Here is an 18,440-nt window from a genome sequence, read left to right on the forward strand (position 1 = left end):
TTCACAACCTAGGCCATTCAGAATGCAAATACCAATAGAGCTGTGGCAGGTAGGGTTAGTGCGTTTTCTTGGAATTGTAGTTGGTAATTACAGACCTCAGTTCATGCTAGGAGACTTGTCGCCTCCGCCTGATTAAATCTACCAAAGCCTTGCCCATCGCTTCATATTGTTTGACCTTGGGAGCTTGATGCAGCTTTACCAGTGCTCTGAGCAAGTTGGCTTTGTCGTCTCCCCTGATGGCCAGGGCTGGTGGAAGCGCTAGGCAAACTGGGTTGGGGCCTAGGGCGCCAGGGGCGGCAGCAAGAGAGAAGAGACAGCCCCTGCCGCTGCCAGGATATTTCACCGACGAGCGACCCATCCATCGTGCCGCCCCCCTACCGGCTCAAGTCAAACTAATTGGACTCAAGCTGGTAGTCAGGTTGGATGAAGACGGATGGGTTGCTCGTCAGTGAAATATCCTGCCGGCAACTGCTGAGCTGCCATTACCGCCGCCGCAGCAGCGGATGTCTCTTCTGTCTTCTGCCGACCCTACTACCGGCTCGAGTCAAACTATGTATCCATGATCAGATACCAGCCCTAAACCCATTGATGTTTTCAGCAAGTACACAGCAGGCAGTAAGGGTAAGGGCAGGAGAGGTAGATTGGGGATTTTCTCACTATGGACACAGGAAGATCTTTTTTCCTCTCTAGCTCTTCTATCCCCATTTGCTTCTTGGTTACTTGGCAAAATTGGCAACTCTGGACTTTTAATTTTGGAGAGTGACTTAGGTGTCAACGTTCGACTTTCTTCCGAGCTCCTCCCTGGCTGCCCTCCCCCTCCTTCCCTCTAGGAGGTACAGTCCGCTGCAGTTTGTGCCTTTTAACAAAAGAACACTTATATCCAATGTGGTGCAGATCTGTGTTTTTCAAAATACCAAGTATAACCAAACAAATGACAATTTTCCAGAACGGGGTGGGGGGGGGGGGGGGGGGGAACAACCAGTCAATGACTTTATGTCCAAGTGTGCCACAGTCACAGTGGCTTTAATCTAAAAATGCATTCATCTAAAAGCAGTGAATTTACCAGCCGGCATGGACTCGCCCAGGTAGACTTTTGCATGGAAAGTCTGATGGAGTTCAAAGTAAAATTCTGATGACTCAGGGCAGTCGTGCTTCAAGCACGACTGCCCTGAGTCATGCAGTACTGGATGTGTGCAATACTATATTGCACACATCCAGTACTGCATGTTTGCTTTATAAAATACTGCTCTAAAAAATTCAGAGAGAAAATGTTTGCCGGCACGAGGTCAGCTGCTGCTGGGAATCTGAATATGATCCATGGAATAGGGGGGAAATGTGTTTGATAATGGTGATTCCTATGCTGTGCCATGTGATCGTGTCTGAGTCCATGGGAAGCAGTGACGTTTTGCATTAATAGAATGCTTAAGCTTCACCGAGGAGAAAAGGCTCTTCACGCATAGAGAGAAACGGAGAGGAACCCTACATCCTAGCTCAAACTAGTTTGACTCGGGCCGGTAGGGGACGGCACGGGCTCAAGGTAGAAGGTTCGCCTAGGGAGCCTAATACCCTTGCCCCGGCCCTGCTGATGGCCAACTTACTGCTCTCCTTTGCCAACTCTTACTGCTGCCCCTCCGGAGTTGTCCCAGGTGTGCTTCAATTCCCTCCCTGTCTACTGACCTTTCCTAAGTATCTCCTCATATTTCATCTGGGCTTTCTTCCTTCCAACTTTGCACCATGAACCATTATCTTTCAATTTCTCATTTTTTTTAAATGCCTCCTTCTTGTGCACAACTGATGAAGGTTTCGATTACATTTCCCCTTTCCCTTCTCTCGTCTAGTGAGTACATTTTGAATTGCTTAAGCCTGTCTGTGTTGGTTTATAGTGCAGGCCCTGGTAGCCTGTCTCTGAAACTGTTTCCCTTCTCTTAATGGCTTTAGAAACACAGTACCCAAGGTGGAAGCCCATTAGTGACCTGTGCCAGGCCAATATTGCCTTCTTTTTGCTACTGATACCTCTCCTTATGCATCTGAGCTGCTGTATTACTCTCACTGGCAACCTTCAGATCATCCAAGACGATGATATCTACATCCCTTTCTAGTTTGGCAGCTTCCAGTTCCTGTCCTGCTATTTGATAAATGACTAATGGATTTTTTTCCCCCTGCGACGGAAACGTTCAAATGGCGCGCAGACGCACACGTGCATTGGCCCGTGCCCGGGACGCGGCTATTTTATAACCTGCGCGTGCGTGCAGGTTATAAAATATCCCGGCCGGGCGCACGTGCGCCAAATTTTAAGTGGGCGCACACGAGCACGTGCAAATGCCGCTTCTACCGCGTAAATCAGGGGATTTTAAAAGGGCCGCGTGCCAACGCCATTCCCAGTTTTACCAGTTCGTACCCAGTTCACCCAGTTAAGAGATAGGTCTTCCACACCCTCCTGGTTTAATACCCTTCGCTCCCCCCTGTTATCCCCGACCCTTAAAACCCTGCTGATCTGCCTATTTATCTTTATTTTTGTAACTTACACGGCATCCATAGCAGAAGTAAATTTACGCAGCAGGGGGGCATTGACTCGCGCCAGATCGCCTGAGTGTTTATGAGCACATCTCAGCTTCCCCACGCCCCGCCCCTTTTTTGAGATCTTTTGCGCTGCGGCGTTCACGCGCATATCTGGGCGGCTTTTAAGATCCGCTTGTTGTGTGTGAGCCCGACGGATTCACGGGCCCCCCTAATCAATGCGCGCGTCGGGCTTTTAAAATTCACCCTTAAATGCGCAGATTCCAAACCCGCAAGCGCTCTTTCAATTTTTTTCAAGTGTCCCATCTCTCTCTCTTTTTTTTTTTTTTTTTACCGCCACTCATGGTGGTCTACATCGCCACGGAGATTTCTGTTGTCAGCACACACAGTCACAATGACTTAAGATGGTAAAACCACACAGATACAACAGTTCCTGATTCTCCTCGACATGCCTGGAAAGTAAGCCAGGGGACCGAGTACATATCACGGGCTTCACGTACAAGAAGGGAAAAAAAAAAAAAAATCTCACAAGTGCCACTCCCATAATTTCTGCCTGCTCCGATGTCTCCCCCTGCCCTGTCCTGCTAGCATTTCCTTTCAGTGGTAAAGGGGGAACATCCTAGGAAGCCGGACAGGAGTGCGTTTTCTGCGCGAAGAAGGTGAACTGTTGAAGTCGACAGGTTTCAGAATTTTCTTTCTTTTTGCTTTGCTGGAGCTGAATTCGGCTTTGTGGTGTCAGCAGACACCCCCCCCCCCCGAACGGAGGAACAGATGCTGTTTTCTGAAGAGTTATCCAAGCAGTACAGAGAGGGGGAACAAACGTTTATGCAGGGTAAATGTGGGGCTAATAAGGGGGAAATGTTAAAGCAGGATCAATGTCAGAATGTGAACATGAGAGCATTTAAAAGGGAAAAAATACATTTACACCCCTTATACTACGCATTGGGGATGTGTTCAAAATTCCTAAAAAAAAAAAAAAAAGCAAACCCCAAAACAGCACAGGAAGGTCAAGAAAATTAATTTCTCATCTTAAATTAGTTTGGTAGAAATCTCAGGAAAAGAAAAGCTTGCAAATCTAAAATATTCTGTACAGGTTAGTATTTGAAAAGCCCAAAGAAGAAAAAAAAAATCAACCAACAGGCACCTAAAGAAAAATTTCTATACAAAAACTGGCATTTAATGTAAACATAACTACATTATATTCATTCTGTTGATGGGGTTTAGTAATGAGATTTGTCCTGACTCCAGTCTAGACATTCCTCTGTTATTTGGATGACTGGCTGCGCTCAAGAACTGGGATTTAAAGCTGCAGTGAACGTAGTCCTAATGGGACCTGTGAGAGTAGTGGGCAGAGAGTGGTGTTGGAATATTGAGTGCAGAAGAAAATTTAGCGAGCATTACTGTAAGTAATGGAGTGGGAGAGTTTTCTATGGGGAATTTAGAGCTACTTCAGTCTAGGAGAATGGATGAAAGTAAAGTACAGTATATTTTTGTTTTAATAGAAATACAGCTCCAATCATTACTTTTTGTACATCTATCAAGTCCAAAAAAAGGAAATAACGGGGGACAGTTTGTTGGACATCTTGTTCATTCCTAGTATGTTTTCTGGAAGTTACAGATCATTTTTGCTTCTGCAGTTAATTATTTACCAATTTCCAGACAGACAATAGCAAACTAGGAAGTGCCATCTTCCGTCCACCAGTACTGGTACAAATGAGCCATTGTGTGGTGGAAGGCTATTCCTACCACAAAGCAAGATGGCCACCACATTTCTCCTGCAATGGGAAGGATGGAGGTCATGTTTGTGCCATGTGTGGACAGCTCCTAACAGAAACCTCCTGGTTCCACCTACACATCCCAGCAGGACCCCTGGAGAGTTTTTCATCAAGCCCGTCAGAGGAGAAACCTTGGAAAATGTTTACTTTAGCAAAAATAGTATTTCACGCTCTAGTCACCATTTCTAAAAGTTACTGATTCAGAGTGCCAGAGGAGAGTAATGACTGGAATACAATATGGATAGCAATCCATAGACTAGCAATCGGGTCAATCACTTGAATACTTATAGGGCACTGATTGCTTCCTCTGTAGCTACAATGTAATGATGGTGGTAAACGAGAAACTGGTTTTGCTACTCCATCTATCGTGGCAGAAACTGCCCACTAAATCTAGGAAACTTCATCTCTCAGAAGTTAAAAATAAAAAAAACCCCAAAACCTCACAAAAAAATGTTTTCTTAGAAGGGATGGCTGTACAAGGATGGGAAGCTGTACCTGACAGTTCGCAGAGAGAAAGAGAAATAGCCAGATATGAAAAGACATTCATTCACCCACACTTGGTTTTTTTTACGCACACATTGAACACTTAAAACACACATACACACACGACCACGGACAATCTGTTAAACTCAGGTCTTCACGCCAACTCTACCTCCATCTCCTCGCTAAAATTCCGGCCAGAATGAAGGTTTTTATAAAGGTATGATCTATATTATTCTTATTACTGTTTTTTTTGAAAAATAAAAACATTTTCTAGAAGTTCTGTCTTCTATGTCTGCACCAGTGTGTTACTACAAACGACCGTTTTTTACTGGGGAGGCTTTTCCTCCCGACACAACAGCAGCTGATGGCACGTCTTCTCCACTGCCTTTCCCTGGAAGAACCGGAGGACGCTGCTCCTTTCCACTTCTCCTCCTGCCCTGCAGAGCGTCATGCCAAAAAAGCAGCTCCCGTGGATCTTACTGTACCCAAAAGGAATTTGCCAGTTGTGCCTATTTTATTTTTTTTTTTGTATCAAGTCAAAAGAAAGATTGAAACAGAGCTCGGCCCAGAGGCTGGTAGTCGAAAGCATTGCAATGGCATCGTGCTGCTGGGCGCAGCTGCAGAGATACCAACCCCGGATGCGGAGGTGTGTGAGCCACAGAATTCCAAAGCTGACAACCAGCCTCAAAATGTTCCGTCAAAGTAGTCCGGGCACTTCAGTTGTGCATAACGTTATAGCATGGCCAATATATTTAGTTTGGTTGTTTAAAACCTAGAGAACAGCAGACTGTATTGGAGTCCTCTCTTTCTGCTCTTCAGGCCTTCAGTTGGTGCCACTGTGCTACGGCTTGCCTGGGACGGGCAATCATATCCTTCCAGTGCTTAACCTCCCCAGGGCCACTTTTCCAAGACAAATAGATCTACAAAGAAAGAATAAGTTTATAAATATCTAAAATATCTGAGGGATCCTCTTCCTACTCACCCATATCCACAAACCATGAATAAGAAGGACAAAATAATAATAGAATCATGAAGAGTAAATCAACCAAATAACAGAATGGAAGACTCTCAAAACAACACACTAAGACATAAAAACCACCATTTCTTTTGAATTATTCTTACTCTTTGCCTCAAGCACTAGATCAATTTTACTATGTACTAGTAAATTTCTATTGATAGATATCAATGCCTGACCATGAATACCTCCTCTGTAACCAATCTGAGGGGGTCATTTACTAAAGCAGCAGTTCTCAACCGGTGTGTTGCGACATACCAGTGTGTCACCATGCACATGCAGGTGTGTCGCCACACTTCCCGGTCCTCTGATGACCCAGTTGCTCCCCCTGCCCCAGCGAAATAGGATATCATCCTCCACCCGGGCTTAAAATGCTGATAGCCTGGGCAGAATGCCGCAGGAGAGCTGAAGTCAGCAGCACCAGCATGGTCTCGTTCTTACCACCCCCACCCCCCCGCGGCCTGGAAGAGGAATTGATGTGCAACGGCCACTCGCACAGGAAGAAGAGACCATGCTAGTGCATGCAGTATCGGCCCGAAGAAAAGCAGCGCACGGTGTGGAGCAAAAGAGGAGCAACATCAATCCTCATGGCGGATGGGAGTCCATTCTCGAGGCCATGAGGGCTGGAAGTGGAGGAGGCTGCTATTGTTGCTAGTTCGGTGGGGGAAGAGAGAGAGTAAGGGAGCGAGCAAGCATATGTGTTTGAGATCCTGTGTGTGTGTGTGTGAGTGTGAGAGACAGCATGTATGTGTGAGAGTGATTGAAAACCTGTTTGTGTGATTGAGAGCCTGCATGGGATTGAGATCCTTTGTGTGTGAGAGAGCATGAATGTAAGTGTATGATTGAGAACCTGTATGTGTAAGTGAGAGAGATTGTGTGTATGCATGATAAAGAGCCTGTGTGTATAAGAGAGAGAGTATGTGTGTGTGTGTGATTGAGAGCCTGTGTGTAAGTGAGAGAAAGAGAGAGCATGTGTGCAAGTGTATAAATGACAATCTATGGGTATGAGAGAAAGAGACAGCATATTTCTAAGTGTGTGATTGAAAGCCTATGTGTTTAAGTGTGAAAAGACAGACAGCATGTGTGTAAATGTGTGATTAAGAGCCTATATAAGTGAGAGAGAAAAAGCACATGTGCATGATTGAGAGCCTAAGTAAGGGGGAGAGAGAGCATGTGTATATGTGTATGATTGAGATCCAGTGTGTGAGAGAGAGAGAGCTTGTGTGAGAGAGAGAGGAGAAAGTCGCAAGTAAAAACCATCCCTCGTCCTGCAAATTCTAAACAACCTCAGGGCACCTGGATAACAAACGTTCCCAGGTATGAAGAGCAACTTATTTTTCATTATTGGGTCTTTGTGTCTGCTATTTTGTAATATTTAATTGGTATCTAGAAATTTCTGATATGAGTTTTTAATTATTGGATATTCTATTCATCAGCTATTTTGAAATCTGTTCTTTTTATTATTATGGTTTTACTGCTATTGATTTTATATTTCTTGATTTGTTTTATGAGGACTGGTGATGTTTCTCTTTTTCCTTTGTTACACTGCATACAGAGACTCTGGCTTGTTGCAGTTTCCAGTTCAGTTTTTGTCTGCAGGTTTCTATTTATGCTTTATAGTCTCTCTATTCTTTGTTAGGCGAGGGTCAGCACATGTGACTGAGGTGAGGTTTTCTGCTGCACTGCTGTATGTAGTTTCTGTATAGGGCTCAATTGCAGCCTGGCTTGGTCAGTTTTCCTAATAGGTGTCTTTAGGCCTGGTGTAATATTTTCACTGTTGCCTTTACTTAGGTAAGGTGGTTACTGTTTTAGTGCTGGAAATTGGTGTTTTGGTGTGGGCTGTTTACTATTTATACAATTTCTGTTCAGGCAGAGTACTTATCTTTCCCTTGCATCATTCTTAGCAATAAAAATAATACTGGGGCTCTATTTTTTATTTCGGTTGTGAATTGTAATGAGCACTGTGTCACACATGTGAGCGTGGTCTGTCGGGTGTGTCATGATGGGAAAAAGGTTGAGAACCACTGCACTAAAGGTTTTCTCCCATTCTGTGTCTATGGGAAAAATGCTTCGTAAATGACTCCCTATGTTTGTTTGTTGGTTGAGTTATAATTATGAATGTCACATTGTGAACGTCATATGGAACGATGGTATGTAAAATGCCTAAATAAATAAATAATTTTCTTATAAAAGGAATGAAACTCTTCTTCTCTGGCTATGTAAAAAGCTTCTCTTAAATATAGGAATTATTGGTTCCTTTGCTTTCTACAAGCCCTCTGCAAATTAAGTGATGAAATTTGCCTTGACAAGACTATGTAGCCATACAAGTTCCTCTAAAGCAGAAAATTCTAGTGCCCTAAATATAATACTGCTGCAAAGACCCTTCCACTGGGCCTTTTTTTAGTGCATGTGTGGGTATGTCAAAAGGTCATGTGCACACACATGCAAAACATTACAGGAGTAATGGTAATGGCTTAGTCAGTCATTTCCAAGCTACTTAACGAAGCTTGTAATAGCTCTTCTGGTCCTAGGACTTTAGTTAACCGCTAGCACACTGATCACAGTCGGCAGGCTAGCAGTTAAGGGGTGAGAACTGGTGTCAGGGGCCTCCTCCCCCCCCTTTGGCTTTGCCCCGCCTCCCAGTCAAGGCCTTCCCTGGACCAGCATAGTGGCAAAAGAGGGAGAGCAGCCTATCTGTGTCCTGCCACGTCGCCGGTCCACTTGCTTCGAGCTGCACGGCACTGCCGATCTTAGCGTGTTCTTCAAGACATGGCCCCCAAAGATACTATTGCCCGGACATCATTTTATACTTATTGAAAAACTGGCAAATATTATCAATCATTTCTTCATTAATTAGCATTTTGTCCTCTAACAAAGAGAACATGAATTCCCTTCAGTTACATACCAATGATTTTCACCTGGTACACTGAAATACATTCTTCAGTTTCTTTTCAAAGCATGAAAGAGAGGGAGTCATAAAGACAGACATCTTGGGCTAGTAGCCCAAAATTATCTCGGCCAGCTGCGGTATGCCCATCCTGCTCCTCTGTGCACCCACCTTCCCAATAACGTCGTTTCGGCTCAGCTTGTCCTTGTCCATGACGGTAATGATGATGGTGGTCTCCCTCAGTTTCTCCGTTGGAATGTCAAAGATGAAGGACTCGTTGAAGATGGGATTCAGGCAGCGTTTCATGACTACTGTTTTCTTTTTCTCCACTCTCTTGTCCTTATACATCAGCCACACTTTTACGTAGGGATCTGGGAAACAAACCAACCACAGAACTCTTACTGCTGCAGGATGCTGTGCTTGTACATTTCAAATGCTTATTGTTGTCTTTCATCCCAGAGGACTTATCAGACATGGCTTCACTTTTGCTAGTAATCAGCAGATGGCTGACACATTTGCTGCCCACGGGCATTAATTATTTATCGAGTCTTTACACAATGCAAGGAAAACGCCTTTGAAAACAAAATCTAATTCGGCTGGACGCTGAACACCACTGCAGATTTGACCACCGTGTTCTCGGCGACCTAATATTTCTTTCTGTCTCGCATTTATCTATCATCTGTCCCTCCCGTAGCTCAAAGCGGTTCACAAATAAACCCCAAGTAATGATTCCCCGCAGTATAATATGTAACATCTTTGCCCTTAAGAGTACACCGCTAGGTTTAAAAAAAAAAGTGAAAAAGCATAGGCCAAACTGAGAGAGCTCTAGTGTCACCGCTCCCAGTCACCGGGAGGAGGGAATACATGGTGATGCTCTGATGGTGACACTTGTTGGCAGCTCAAGGACAGCATAGACAAAGCTCCAGGGAGGCAGCTGAGTCCTGTTATCTCAGCCACTTGACAAGTAGTTGCTTTAGTGGCGGTGGAAGAGATTCCAGACAGCGTAAGTTGCTTACCTGTGACAGGTGTTCGAGGACAGCAGATGTAGGTCCTCACAGGTGGGGCTGGTGATGTTTACTACAAAAAGCTTCCAGCATGTTCTGCTGAGAATGTACCTGCCATCCCATGTCATGGATATTGTAAAGGGTCCCATCAGGTCTTAAAAAAGTTATGATTGAGTCAGGGATCCAAGCCCTAAGGTTCTGTGAGGACTTACAGCCCGCTGGCCTTGGAGAACACCTGTTCACAGGTAAACAACTTTTCTGTCACCGAGGACAAGCAGGAGGTAGTCGTCTTCACAGGCAGGGAATCCTTAGTTGCAGGCTGCCCCTAATGGAAAAGGGGGAAAAAACATTGCCAGCAGGCTGAAGTAGTTTTGGTGGCCATAAGCCAATTTTGTTATTTTCTATCTTTAATTTTTTTTTTTTAGAGGGCAGTCTGAAAATAATAATAATAATGAGCCCTACGGGGATGGAGTTGGATTCCAGCGTCAAATTCGCTCTGCAGGACAGATTGCTGAAACCTATTATCATGCCAGAAGTGCTTATTTAAACAGACCCCATTTTCAGCTTCACAAAGTTTCACGGACCCCCAGACACGTCTCTTTAAGTTTTGCACGCCGTAACAAAGGAAATGATATGCACGCCAGAATCATTCATAATGTGTAAAACTTTGACCTAAACTGAATATACAGGGAGGGCAATTTCCAGAGCTATTTAAAAATTGCCCTCATAACTGAAGGTGGAGGCTGTTCCACCTTTCAATCCAGGTGCAATGGGGAAAGGGAAGAGAGTTTAAAAAAAAAAAAAAAAAAGTTCCAGGTTGGTGACTTGGTGTGACCTGGCAGAGGCTCAGCACCGGTGCCTGCAGGCCTGCAATCTAATTTTCAAAGAGAAACTGCCCACGGACTTTCCTTTTGAAAATTCGGACCAGCGGGGGGAAGTCACGACTTTTGTTCCTGTAGAACTTTGCTTTGTTCCTGTAGAACTTTGCTTTGTTCCTGTAGAACTTTCATCTGCTTTGTTCCTGTAGAACTTTCATCTGCTTTGTTCCTGTAGAACTTTCATCTGCTTTGAAGTCCGTGCATGAAAGAGTGCACGAGGATTCCAGAATTAAACCCCCGCGTGCACTTTCCCTCCCACAACCTAGCTCCGCCCCCTTTCCCCCTGGCAGCTTCCAGTCTGCATGCTGTTCACACCACAGGGAACAGCAATGTTCAAAAGGCCATTTAAATGGGTAAACACCTCTTTACCCGCGTAAAGCGTTTTGAAACCTACCCTCCCTGAAAACTGACCCCCCCACTTCCAGACTGCTCTCGTTTTAGACGTTAATATTTTCTTTTATAATTCTTGCGAACACACACAGAAAATGATAGCCACAAACTAATGCAAATTTTAGAAAAAGCAAATCACTAGCCTGCTTCTCAAAGGGAAGAAGGCTCCATGTCTGTCTGTCTCTGTCCCCATAAATAACGTTTGTGTTTAATGTCGCATCCAAGCCGAGCTGTGGTCTCTCCCACCCTCCTTCTTGATCCCTGGCAATCATTTTCTCTTCCCTCCCAGGGTGGTCTTCGATCTCTCACTCTGTCCAGCATAATTATTGGGGGTCCTCTCCTTCTCTAACCTGATAGTCTGCGATCCCCTCTCACTCCTCTTAACCAAGTCAGTCATGGACTCCTGTCCTCCTCCTGTCCTCCTCCTTATTCTCCATTTCTTCATTCCTGTCTCATTCCTTTTTCCCTGTCTTTTCCCTTATACTGTCAACCCTAGTACCATTTCTCCTTTCTTCCTTTGAGTCATTCTATTCACTTTTATTGGTGCGGTTCTCCTCTCTCTCTGTCAGGCTAGTGGCAGTGCTGGGAAATGTTTCTCGCCACTGTGATAACCCAGCTGCTTTCCTCAGAATGCAGAGGCTGCAAAGGTTCTGACAGTTGCAATCGGCCTCTCTCTTCGCCACCTCTGCTAAACATGCGGCAGTGTGGTTTGAGGCTTTCTCATGGGTGTGAGTGGCCTCTCTCTGTTCCTCGTTCTCCTGGTCTGCAGCAGTGTGGGGTAAAGTTTTCAAGGTCATAATAGGCTCCAGTCATATTCCCCTGGCCTGTGACAGCAGCTCAGCTAATCACAGGTAGCAGCAGCCCACTCATTTTCCCTAGCTAAACTCTCTTGCATTCCCTTCTGGAGGAGCCCACAGACCCCCGGTTGGGAACCATGGATCTAAGCAATAATGGGATGTGACTGTATGGACTGAGCTCCACATTGCAGCCTTGCAAATCTCTTTCATGGAGGCTGATCTCAGGTGGACCAATGAGGCTGCCATGGCTCTAATACTATGAGCCTTGACATGTCCATCCAGAGTCAAACCTACCTGGGCATATCAGAAAGAGGTGTAATCCGCTATCCAATTAGAAAGGGTGTGCTTGGCAATATGTTGGAGATACCCCCCCCCCAATCTAGAAGAACGTTCAAAGAGCTTTAGACTGCTCCAGATAGAAGGATATAGCTCTTTTTCAATCCAAACTGTACAAAGTTTGTTTACTCTTGTGGACATGTGACCTGGGAATAAATGTCGGTAGGATGATTGACTGAGTAAGGTGAAATAAGCCACTACTACTGGTTAAGTTGGAAGACCGACATTGCCTTAGGCAGGAACTTAGGATGTGTGTACAGAACCATCCTGTATTATGAAAAAAACTTAGCGTAACGCATATAAGTCACTAGGGCCTGGAGCTCGTTGACTCTGTATGCTGAAGTGACCACCACCAAAAAATATGACCTTCTAGGTCAGGTACTTGAGCACATAAGGTCTAGTGGGGAGAGAATAATCAGATGGAGTAAATATCTCTCACCAAGTCTTGCTGAGTACCATCACATGGTGACCCTGTTGCATAATATCTAAACTAAATCTCAGCCAGGCATCTACTACTATTGAAGCAAAAAGAGAAATTCCACTGGCCGCAAGTTGCCCAGGTTAGGAAGGTACCCACCTTTAGCCTCAGCACTAGGGCTAATGATAGTGGCAGCAATAGTGCCTGAATCTTTAGGCAAAGATAAAGCTGTTGGCCATGGTGATGCTGTTCATGCACCCACTGCAGCAGCCCATAGACCACAGAAGATAATGAAAAAATTAAGAGGATTATCTACTACTATGTGGAATCTTGAAGACAAAAAGGAGATGATGTACTGCTATTTTTATGCCAGAAACCCCATTTTTAAATCTCTGGGGTACACAAAGAGAGCTCACTAATAAATGGAAGAAAGAATAATTGTATCAAAGGAAAAGTTGCAAAAGGCAATGGATAAAAAGATCTTAGATCTTTACTTGGCCAGATCATAGCACATAAATACTTAAGTAAGAACGTCTTGAAACAGCTGAAGGATGAAGATGAAAAAGAAGGAAAAGTAGATAAGAGCCCCAAGGGAGAAATGAAGACCACAGTTAAGGTACAAGAGACCAATGCAAAACAGACTGAGAAGAGGAGGAAACCCCCCCCCAACTGGTGGGGGTGTCTCTGGAGGATGGGGTTATGTTGTCAGGATGATTAAAGAATACAACAGTAAAGATACCAAAGACCAGTGCAAAACAAGTCAGGAAGAAGAACAACGAGGAGGAGAAGAATGAGGCACCTAAGCGAATAAGGACCTCGGGAGCAGAGGGGCCTAAGCGGCTAGAGGAGGTAGGGGAGGCAACTGGTGGGGAAGGAGGAGTGGGGTGGAGAGATAGATGGAGTGGGACAAGCCAGGAGGCAAGGTAAAGAAAGGAAACAGGAGACTGAAGACCTGGCAGTTGAGCTCCTGGTCTACATGAAGAGCGATAGGTATGCTGGGGTCTTGGGGAGGGAAAGACTACCGAAGTGAATCTAACACCCAAAGTTAGAAGCATGAAAATGATATGAATAGGGCCATAATCTGTATTACAGAGCCATCTATTGATATCACAGACATAAATTTGGATGTAATATTGCACAACAAAAATTATTACTGAGAGAATCTTGTCAACGAGGACAAAAGGCCAGAAGAACAGGAGAAATGACAAGTCCCCCTTGGAAAAAAATGAATAAAAGAGAAAATGAAATCACTGCGTGCAGAGGTATCGCTGGTAGATGCATAACGCAAAGGATCGACGACTGTAAAAGCATTGAGGACAATCCAAAACATAAAGCTAAGATATGTTGCATTAACAGAAGAAGATCTTAAATTCATATCATTTAATAATAAATTGAAAATAACAGCGGAAGTGCAGAAGCTGTGAAGAAAACAGAAAGCACCACCAAAATAAAACTTTTAAAGAGAACCTGAAGCGGATCTATAGGGAATTGCGGAAGCACTTTAGTGCAGTTAAAACCCCCACCAACAAAAGAAGAAAAAGAACAGTTTTGGAGAAATTTGTATGAGGATCCTCTGAGCATAACAGAAAAGCAGAATGACTGCCAGCGTACAGGGGAATATTGTCAGAGTCTGATTAAAACACAGGCACAACAAGCTCACTTCATTAGCAGTTTTAATGAAAAGAACATAGTAAAACATAAGCGGAGCTTCCTGTCTTACAATCATGCAGGACAGTAAACAAAGTAGCCAAAAGGCATCCCTTACTGGACAAACCAAAAATGAGATCCAGTGCAGCCCCTTCAGACCTAGCCTCGTGGATAGGGGAAAACATTGGGCCAGCTGAGCTACAAGAGTGGGTCTACCTTCAGGCCAACGAGCTTCTGGCCGGGCATAACGCAGCCCACAAATACCTGGAAAGCAACAGCACCACTGCTTCCCCAACTTTCTACACAAAACAGAGCTCACCCGGGAGGGCTTTATCCTCTTATTCCCACAGTCTGCAGTTCAAGACCCCGCGGGTCCTTTCAAACGTAGAAGAGGCAAACAGCAAGACTATGGACTGGCCTGAATTCCAAAGATTGAGCTGGAAGCCAGGTTAGAACAAGCCCCAAATTACAAGCATCCTGGCCCTGATGCAGAGGCCAATTTTTGGCTCAAATATTTGACTTCTCTTCATCAAGATCTGGCTTAACTGCAAAAGGCAATTGATCAGAAAGTCAGAATTAACTCCACAAGGACTATTAACAGGAAGAACTCTTGTCTTGCCAAAGAGAGATCCAAATAATGTCCCCAAAAACCATCGACTAATACCTGCTTGCCTACAATCTATAACTTGCTCTCTGCAGTCTATGCAGATAGAATATATCACCACATCGATTCTCATAAAATCTTGGCAAGAGAACAGGAAAGTAGCAAGAGAGGAGCCTATGGAAGCAAAGAGCAGCTGATGTCGAATAAAGCCGTTATAACCAGCTGTATGCATATGGAAAACCCAATACTGCCCACTGTAAAAAAAGAAAAAAAACAGAGGGATCCAGATATATAATCAATATAATCAAAATGCAATCAACATGGAGGAGATTTAAGAGATTGTCATAACATACTATGACAGTTGATTGCATTTAATTATATTGATTATATCCTGATCCCTCTGTTTTTTTTTCTTTTTTTACAGACAGCTGTATGCATAGTCAAAAGATGGATTAATTATAAGAAAGCATAGATTAATTATAAGAAAGCCTTTGATAGCATCCCATACTCTTGGATAGTAAATTGCCTTGAAATATACATAGTGAATCCTGTACTGATAGAGTACATCCAGCTCACCATGAAAAGGTGGCAGACTACATTCCACCTGAACTCTGAGGATGGACAATATGTCATCTCCAATATTAAGGTCCAGCTTAAGGACTGAGACTGAGGATGCTTGCTTGCTTTCATACATTAAACCCGCCAAGTTCTCTCATTAATTCCTTGGGTCATGGAATTAGCCTTAATCCTAGAGCGACCAACCCCCTCCCAAAGATATCTCACATACAGGTGAATTTTCAAAGGAGTTACTCACATAAATGTAACATTTTATGCATGCAAAGTGTACTTACGCAATTTTCAAAAGCTCACTTACATGGGTAAAGTACATGTACACATGTAAAACCCAGTTTTACATGTGTAAATGCTTTTGAAAATCAGGCTCTTACTGTTTATTGATGATTTGAAAATCTACAGTTCTTGTGATACTCATTTAACAGAACTGTCTTTGTGTGGTGACATTTGGCTTGGATAAATGTGTTAAGGCAACTTTCCCTAAAAGAAAATTAAACAAAACTGAAAACATCTCCCTGACTGAAGACTGCAATATCAAGGAACTGGAGCAGGAAGGTGTATATACTGTAAATATCTAGGGGCAGAGGAAGGTAGGAACATTCAGCATAAAGTATTGAGAGAAAAGATCAGTAAAGAATACTATAGGAGCATGAAGCTGATATTGAACAGTGCCTTAGCACAAAATAAGATACAAGCTGTTAATCAGCTTGCAATTCCTGCACTATCATACAGTTTTGGAATAGTAGACTGGCCTCATAATTGAAGAACTGGGCGTAAAAACAAAAAAGCACTTCCACACCCATCAGGTAATTTATAAGAACCAGTGCATGCCAAGATTGTACATTCCTAGACCTGAAGGCGATATGAGTCTTATTGGAATTGATTACACCTATAGAGCTATCATATTAGGCCTTCAAGCATACTTAATGGCATCAACAGACCCAAATGCTAAAATAGTACAAAAGTATGAAAGCAAGCAAGCATCCTCAGTTTCAGTCATTCCAGTAATAAAGGGAATGACTGAAAATCCATCGGTACACGAAGGTAGAGAAGGTACAGATTTAGTAAGACAAGGGAAGAAACTCTTTATAGAATCAGCTCAGCAAACAAGGAAGGATAATTGGCAGAAGCACAGGGAAAGTGTAGAGATTTACTTCAGCAACCCCATGTAACTCAAGATTTGACACAATGGTTAAGAGGTGAAATCAAACCTCTAGATGAGAGATTGTTAATTGCAGCATAGGATAGTGATCTATGGATGAGGTGGCTCACACCCAGCATAGAAAAGACGGGTAAAATGGACAAATTCAGATTCTGTGGGACAGAACTGGAAACGGTTACATATCTTGTCACTGGATGTGATGTGCTGATGTCAGGCAGCCTGGATACAGAGAGGCACAACAAGGTAGCACGGCTTATTCATTGGAAGCTATGTAAATATAACATCAATGTACCAAAAAATCATTAGGAGCACAGCCTAATAGAATAGAGAAGAACAATGAAGTTGTGATCATCTGGGACATTCCTATTCCCAACAAGAATGGCATTGCTGATAGCGGTGTCAGCACCCAGCAATTATTCTGTAGATCGTATGAAGAAAGCAAAGATCCTTAAGTACCAAGAGATGCAATTAGAGATCAAGAAAATGTGGCAGAAAGATACAGAGATAGTCCCAATCATATTGGGTGCCACTGGTCTGCTTAAGAAGAATTTTAAAGTGCATCTTGATATGTTGCCTTTTAAGATTAAACCCTATGAACTCCAGAAGGAGGATCTCCTTTGGTATAATGCAACTACTAAGAAAGGCAAAAGCAGTTCATTTGAGTGACTGAGATCATCCCTAACATGCCATGGCTTACGAATAAGGTTCAATCCTGCCAAGGTATGCACAAAACAAGCCCATTTGGAGAAACTGCCCTGCGAGTCTAGTGACTCAAAAATTTCATCAACTGACTGAGTACCGCACTAGGGAGGATATGCAGCCCCCAATTTGTCCCAGTGCGACAGTAGGACAGCTTCTCCCCTGTACCCTTTTCCTGATCCCTTAACTCACCTGCTTGCTGCTATCAGAACAAGGATGAGACTTGTGACTGCTCTGGCACGACCTCTGACCTCCCAGGTTAGGGCCTGATTGGCACACTTAGCACCCATGTGGCTCAAAGTGCACCACTGGGACCCTGTGGGGGAGGAGGGTGGACGAGCATGAGCAACTGCAAGTTCGTCGTCGTCGTCCTCATAGCAGCGAGCGGTTTAACTAAGGGATCTGGAGTTGTGGGGGAGAAGCTGTCCTACTGCCAGACTGGGATATCGTGGGGGAGAAAGGATGACGTGCATTAGCGACTGCAAGACCCGTTGTTGTCCTGATAGCAGCGGGTGAGTTAAGGGATCGGGAGGGGGAGCGAGCGAATAACTTAATCATTCATCATAAGGAGCCAATTGCCAGAGATAGCCATGGGCGAGAGAGGGAAGGAGTCAAACACCAGGGATAGCCATGGGGGAGGGCGGGTAGGAGTTTCTTATTATGGTTTCACCTTTCATAAGGCCTCTAGGTTTTACCCTCAGTTTATCCATGGGTCACAGAAATGTCTTACTTTTGTGGCCCAAAAAATCCCCTCGACTTATACACAAGATCAACTTATTCACGAGTACATACGTTATACTGAGAACCAAAGCATCGGAGGTTAACTTGGGCCAATGATTTGCATACAACCTTAGCCTTCCCCTGATAGAAAGGTTCTCTGGCATGAATACTTGGATCTTGGCTATGCTCTCCAAGATGCAAACAAAACCCCATCTCAGGTTTTGGCTGGGATACTGGCTGTTGGTTTGAGGTCCTTTGCAGTCTTGAAAATACATTTCCTCAATGAGAAAGACAAAGACTGTGACTGTAAGCCGCTGCAGAAAAAACTTGAACCGTGGGGGTCCTGCACGAAACTGTGATACAGGATGGCAAGCTCGTTAGATCATGCCAAAAGCTTCTGAAAGCTTTAAAGTAAACTTTAGTGGCTGGGCTCCACCAGATGAAGTTGTTCCTGTGAGCACTACTACGTTCTGCTTTTAGTTGGGGAAGAAGAAAAAAAGCATAGGTTGTCAATAATTTTTTTTTAATCGGAGGT

The 18,440-nt window shown here is 44.0% G+C and overlaps 1 protein-coding gene across 2 annotated transcripts in view; it reads right to left on the reverse strand.

The window, feature by feature from the left end:
• Positions 1 to 3,667: 3,667 nt before the first annotated feature.
• The window catches only part of SYT7 (synaptotagmin 7), a 420,555-nt gene continuing 405,782 nt past the window's right edge, over positions 3,668 to 18,440 (reverse strand). For both annotated transcript variants that reach the window (XM_029583040.1, XM_029583041.1), the window contains 2 exons: positions 8,849 to 9,048; positions 3,668 to 5,695 (listed from right to left, as the gene is read on the reverse strand). In XM_029583040.1, the coding sequence (XP_029438900.1) occupies positions 5,591 to 5,695; positions 8,849 to 9,048 (305 nt within the window). In that variant the 3' untranslated portion in view covers positions 3,668 to 5,590. The remainder of the gene's footprint in view (positions 5,696 to 8,848; positions 9,049 to 18,440) is intronic.

This window comes from Rhinatrema bivittatum, chromosome 17 (genome assembly GCF_901001135.1).
Source record: "Rhinatrema bivittatum chromosome 17, aRhiBiv1.1, whole genome shotgun sequence".
Classification (NCBI taxonomy): domain Eukaryota; kingdom Metazoa; phylum Chordata; class Amphibia; order Gymnophiona; family Rhinatrematidae; genus Rhinatrema; species Rhinatrema bivittatum.